This window comes from Typopeltis vanoorti, chromosome 12 (genome assembly GCF_054136105.1).
Source record: "Typopeltis vanoorti isolate ZY-2024b chromosome 12, IOZ_Tvanoo_1.0, whole genome shotgun sequence".
NCBI classification, from domain to species: domain Eukaryota; kingdom Metazoa; phylum Arthropoda; class Arachnida; order Uropygi; family Thelyphonidae; genus Typopeltis; species Typopeltis vanoorti.
In genome coordinates, this window is record NC_143560.1 from 79,816,531 (window position 1) to 79,822,530 (window position 6,000).

General features: G+C 37.9%; 1 protein-coding gene across 2 annotated transcripts in view; it reads right to left on the reverse strand.

Moving 5' to 3' along the window:
- Nucleotides 1-4,891, reverse strand: part of HemK1 (HemK methyltransferase 1) — a 66,748-nt gene extending 61,857 nt beyond the window's left edge. The window contains exon 1 of one of the 2 annotated variants that reach the window (XM_090402003.1): nucleotides 4,846-4,891. In XM_090402003.1, coding sequence (XP_090258129.1) covers nucleotides 4,846-4,851 — 6 coding nt within the window. In that variant the 5' untranslated portion in view covers nucleotides 4,852-4,891. Of the gene's footprint in view, nucleotides 1-4,671; nucleotides 4,718-4,845 lie in introns of those variants that run through there. The other variant, XM_090402005.1, reaches the window with a different exon arrangement.
- Nucleotides 4,892-6,000: the final 1,109 nt, after the last annotated feature.

A 6,000-nucleotide genomic window follows, 5' to 3' on the forward strand; every position in this document is an offset into this window, starting at 1 on the left:
TCTTTTCTTACCACCCTTGTTACCATCCTGGCCTAAGCTTTATACTGTTCCTGCACCTGATGGTCACCCTTCTCCTTAAATTCCCTCCACAATTGTTTCTTTTTTTGCAGCTCAAGCTTAATAGTGTTATTCATCCATTTAACAACTACTTGATTTATTATTCGGACTCTTGGTATACAGTCAACCATTGCCTCCTGCAAACAGTTCTTAAGCACCTCCCATGCACTATCAACATCCAGCCCTTGCAGTTTTACATGCCATGGCATTGAGCCAAGCACACACCTAAGCTTGTCATACTTACCAGCCCGGTAATTCCACAAGTACCCTGTCTTAATTGTAAATTCGACTCCTTTAGCCACCTCCCAAGTCATGACCTTATGGTCACTCTCACCAATTGGTGGCAACATGGTCATGTTCGTTACAGCCACATTCTCGGTTGCAATTACTAGGTCCAGCACTCTCTGCCCCCTGGTATTTTCCAATACATGTTGCCGTAGATAGTTGTCCCTTAATAACCGCATAAAATCCAATTCCTTCCTCCCATGTGCCCTCTCCTCTTTCCAGTCAATGTTACCATAATTGAAATCACCCATAATAATTACCCTCCTTCCACTCATTTCTTCTATTTGCTTATGCATACTATCCCCACCATCCACTCCATCACCCGGTCTATAGCAGCACCCAATTGTATATTTTGTTCTGCTGGATTCTATCTCACACCAAACAGCCTCAAATGTGCTTTTTTCCCCATCATGCAGTTCAACTTCTATACTCCTTGGCTGAAGATCATCAATAACACTCCTCCCCCCCTTTTTATTCATCCTGTCACTCCTGAACACGCTATACCCGTCGCATTCAATCCCACTAGCTTTATCATCTTCTGTCAGCCATGTTTCACTAATACCGACAACCTGTGGCCTGGAAGTGCCAATCATGGCCAAAAACTCTTCCTTCTTTTTCCTAATACTCCTGGCATTAGTGTACATGAATCGCAGAAGCCCATTTGTCCCATCCTTACTTTGATGCCTTATACTAACTATCCCATTCTGATTTGTTGTCCGTCGTACTCGCTCGGGCATAATATACTCATTCATACGCTTAACTTCCCCCCTAAAGTCTGCATATCTACTCCCTCCCCCTCTTAATAAATCTAGTTTCCCTGAGTCTGTACATCCACTTCCACATCATTCATCAACACTCTTTCAAGTCTCCGTACACCAACTCCATTCAAATGCAATCCATCCATCTTATATAAGTCCTTTCGCCCATCGAACTCATTCCACACATCCACAAATTCCACACCACTCTCCATGCATAACCCACGCATAAAGTCATTGGCAATTATGGCCCTCCTTCTAAACACTTCACTGTCATACCGCGGTAAGATATTCACCATCCTAACTCTCTCACTCTTCTCTTTTGCTACCTCAAACAACTCCCTCACATCCTCTGTCATTTCCATTTTGTCCTCTTTCAAATCATTCGTTCCTGCCACGATTATCATCTCTTTCACCCTCTGTTTTTGCAGTCGAAATCTTCACTACTGTTCAATAGTGGAAAGAATGTAAGATAGCTGCCATTGCATAAAGGTGGTTCTGAGACAGAGGTAGCAAACTACAGACCAAGTAATATATCAGGAGTGGTTGTTAAAAAATTGGAAAAGTTGGTTGAAGGTACTCATCAACAGTTGAAGAGAAGCAGCAGCATAGCTTTGTAAAGGGTAGGTCCTCAGTAATTCATTCACATTTTATAATAAAGTGACAGCAGAACTGGATAAAGAGAGTAGCTACACCATGATATTTGCTGGACTTTTGCAAAGGCATTTAACAGAATACCACACAGAAAACTATTAAAAGTTGGAGAAAATGGGAATGGATATGAAGCTAGTAGCATGGATAGCAGGGCAGCTGTCAGATAGACAGACTGATAGTATATGGTGGAGTGGAATCTAGGAGAACTAGGGCCACTACTCTTTAATTTGCATATCAATGATATAAGGAAAGATTTATGAGGAGATATTCAGTTGCTTGCTGATGATGCAAAACTGTAGGGAGCAGTGGTTGATAAATGTGATGTAGATATCCTGCAGGATGATTTAAATAAATTGGCAGTGTGGGCAAAGGACAGTGGTTATCAATCAAATGTTGCAAAATGTAAGGTTATGCACTTCAAGTTGAAGAGGTTGCATATATGGTGTATCATATTGATGTTACTGGATTGCAGGAAATTGATGAGGCTAAGAATTTGGGAACAATGGTGGACAGAGAGTCGAAGTACAGAGGGCATATTGCAAGAGTTGATAAAATGACTTAAAGGATTACTTGGATGTTGAAAAATATGATAACAAGTAAAGATAGAGAAGTTATCATCCCATTTAATAAACTATGGTTCAGCTGCATCTTGACTACTGTTCACAGATTTGTTCACCTGGGTTTCTTGAGATGACCAGGAAGTAGTAAAGAAGATTTAGAGACAAGTGACTAAGCTGGTGATACATCTGTGGGATGCTCCCTATGAGAATAGGTTGAAGGTTTGTGGGGTATACAAAGTATCACTGTTAGGCAGAAAAGAGGGGACATGATAAAAACTTTTAAGATATTAAAGGGAATTTATAAAATTGATGCAAAGGAAATTTTTTGATATATGACAAATAGTTAGAGAACTAGGGGGGGGGGGGCATCTGTGGAAGCTGTGTAAGAATGTGGTTAGTATAACACTAACCACATTCACAAGCTGTGTAAGAATGCGTGTGTGGATCAGATTTTTTGCATGGAGAGTGGTGAATGAGTGGAATGGAAAGGTAAGATAGGTTTTGTGTGTATAATAGTTAGTTTGGGCATCCCACAATGAGTCTCTGTACCATATGGAAATACCATATAATAATAATAAAGTAACTGAACCATCCTCAGGGTAACAAAACGTGCACTGCCATTACAGGACGATATTACCTACGTGTTTTTATATTCTATAATGTAATATTTTTACATAAATAAAAGAAGCAGTTTTGAGTTATACAGCTTCCCAACAATATATTTTTTTCTTTAAAAATTTAGTTTTTTGTTTTTAACTGATTGCTGCCAAATATGACTGAAAAAACTATTACTGTATTATTATTTTGCACTAGTACACCTGGCTCAAAGTCGGTGAATATTATTATTATCTTCTTGACTTCCATGGAGTCAAAAGAACCATTATGGCGGATCAACACTGGTCAATATAAAGTCTATGATACTCCTCACACTCACCCACCTTTTGCACTTTCACCACCTTCTCAGACAATGCCTGGAAGTTACAAAAGGAAACTGTAAGCAAGAGGGTGAGGAGTGGTTTCTTTGCATGGAGGGTGGTTGAGCCGTGGAATGCATTGCCTGATAGAGTGGTGAGGGCGAGAACGGTCAATGAGTTTAAGGAGTGGTATGATAGATTTTGTGTTTCTTAGGGGGGGGGAACCTCCCCTCGATGAGTGTTGACAGACTTTATGTTCTTAGGAAGGACCTCCCACGATGAGTCTTTTGACTCCATGGAGGCCTGAATAATAATAATAATAATAATAATGCATTACATGCGCATAGCACGCTCCATGAAAAAACCTTTCTTACCCTTTTACTCATTACTTCCTTTCCTAACTTCTTATCTTTGTATATTCAACTTGATGCTCTTTTTTTAACATTTATTATTATTATTATTATTATTATTATTATTATCATCAGCATCAAACCAAATTTTCATAGTAATTATCTCATATATTTTTTGAATGGTTGCTAGTAAGTTACTCATTTTTTATTACCAACCTAAAATGTAATCCAAAACATTATATATGTGTGTGTATGCAGTTGACCCTCAAAATGCGCGGGTCCACTTATACGCGGTTTTTTTAAATAAATATATTGGAAATTTTTTTTTTGAGATTTGCGACAATTTGTACTAGTCTATTTTATAATTCAGTACCAGAAAATATACACATCTATTATGAAAAGTCAAAATTTATCAAAACTTATGGGCGCCAACCACTCGCAGATCGTTTACGGCGCAATTCGCAGTCGATAGAAATGTAAACGTAAAGATTCAGTATTAACTGTTATTAATTAGTTAAATTAATTAATTAGCATAAAATAAATGCATTCATTATTATTATTAAAATATTATAATATATTTTTTTTATTAATATTACTAGGCTACCATAAAGTCTAGAATGAATCCTACCATGAATCATTATACCTGTAATATGAATTTCTTTTCACATTATCTTTTCATTTTTGATGTCTAGTGTTAGTAATACATATGACATCTACAGTGTTTTGTATCATATAAGATAATGTTGATGTAGGTACTGACAGGCATACAATTCATCTTGTAAACAGACGACGTAAGCTTACGGTGCCGATAAATACAGTACTGTAAATGTATTTTTCACTTCCTTATGATTTTCTTTAATAACATTTTCTTTTCTCTAGTCTAATTTATTGTAAGAATATTGTATATAATACATACATACAAAATATGTGTTAATCGCCTGTCTATGTTATCTGTATCTGGTCAGCGGTAGGCTATTATTTAAGTTTTTAGGGAGTCGAGTTATACGCGGATTTTCGAACAACGCGGGAGAATCGCTAACCCCGCGTTGTTCAAGGGTCAACCTGCATATGTATATACAGTATTTAGATCCTATACCTTTTGTTACACTAACAGTACTATAAACACAAACTCCAGCGTTTTTGCGTTGAGTAACCAGTATTGTTCTGAGAGAAAGCAGCAAGGTATTTGTGACTAACAAAACACAAGAAAATATTAATAGTTTATTATCTTTTGTTAAAGTGTATATATCCTATCTATTTGCATAATTACCCTCATAGAACTTAACCAAACATACACATAAACAACACGGTACAGTGGTAACTGCAAAAAGGCTGGAGCTCTGCGGGATTTTATTCGCCACCTTCATTTGACGACTTCTAATTCGTACGAATAAATTCATATATTTAATCGTAAAATGTATGAATAAGTTTTATGTCACGGTAATGTATAGCAATCTTAAATAATTATTGAAATTATTATAATAGTGGGTTTGAAATGTACCTATTACTGATAACAAAAATCCAAATATTTTTAAGACCAGTGCAGAATGTGAGAGAACGAGGGGCCATCCTTGGAGATTGTGTAGGAATGTGGTTAACAAGGGTGTTAGGACTAGATTTTTTATTTGGAGGGTTGTGAATGGGTGGAATGCTTTGCCAGAGGTGGTTGTGAATGCTTGAACTGTGATTGAATTTAAGGAGAGGTATGACAGGTATTGTGTAAATAATGGTTAATATGTCAATATCGGGTCTCCCGTGATGAGTCTTTTGACTCCACAGAGACACCGTTAAAATAACAATAAGAACAATAATGATAATTACTTTAAAAGTAGACGTTCGGTGTAGTGGTTGAGACAGTTGTAGGTGTCCTCCCCCGATGAGTCTTCGGACTCCTTGGAGGTAATTAAAAAAAATCAGCTAACGCCTTTTTATTCCCGTATACGAGAGTAGTCGAGGCCATTTAGTTCTATCTAACTTTTGGAGAATGAGTGGGCAGTTCAATCTCCACTGGTACCCAATCAGAGACAGATGGCCCAAAGCTATCACTAATTAAGCGGTACGCAGTGAAGGGAGACGGCTCAAATGTGCGGCCATCTCGTGGTCCCTAACCCTAACACAATATATTTAATGTCTGAAATAATGTGGGTTCTACGGTCGATTTTCTTGAGTTTACAGGACGAAAAACCCGAGTTTCCGGGAAGAAAAATCTGCTTGCCCGTGCCAGAGATCGACTAACTCGGGAACCGGTCGAAAAAAGGCTTAGAAAAATTTCCTCTAGTCGCCGACTAGACTCGAAACGAAGTCTTCCTTCGTGCGCCCAAGCTCCCTGGTGTGCAAACTCCACATCCACTGAGCTACACAGGCTCCCTCCTTGGAGGTATGGAATAATAATGATAATAATAAAGAAAAAAGTCTCCGAATTTTT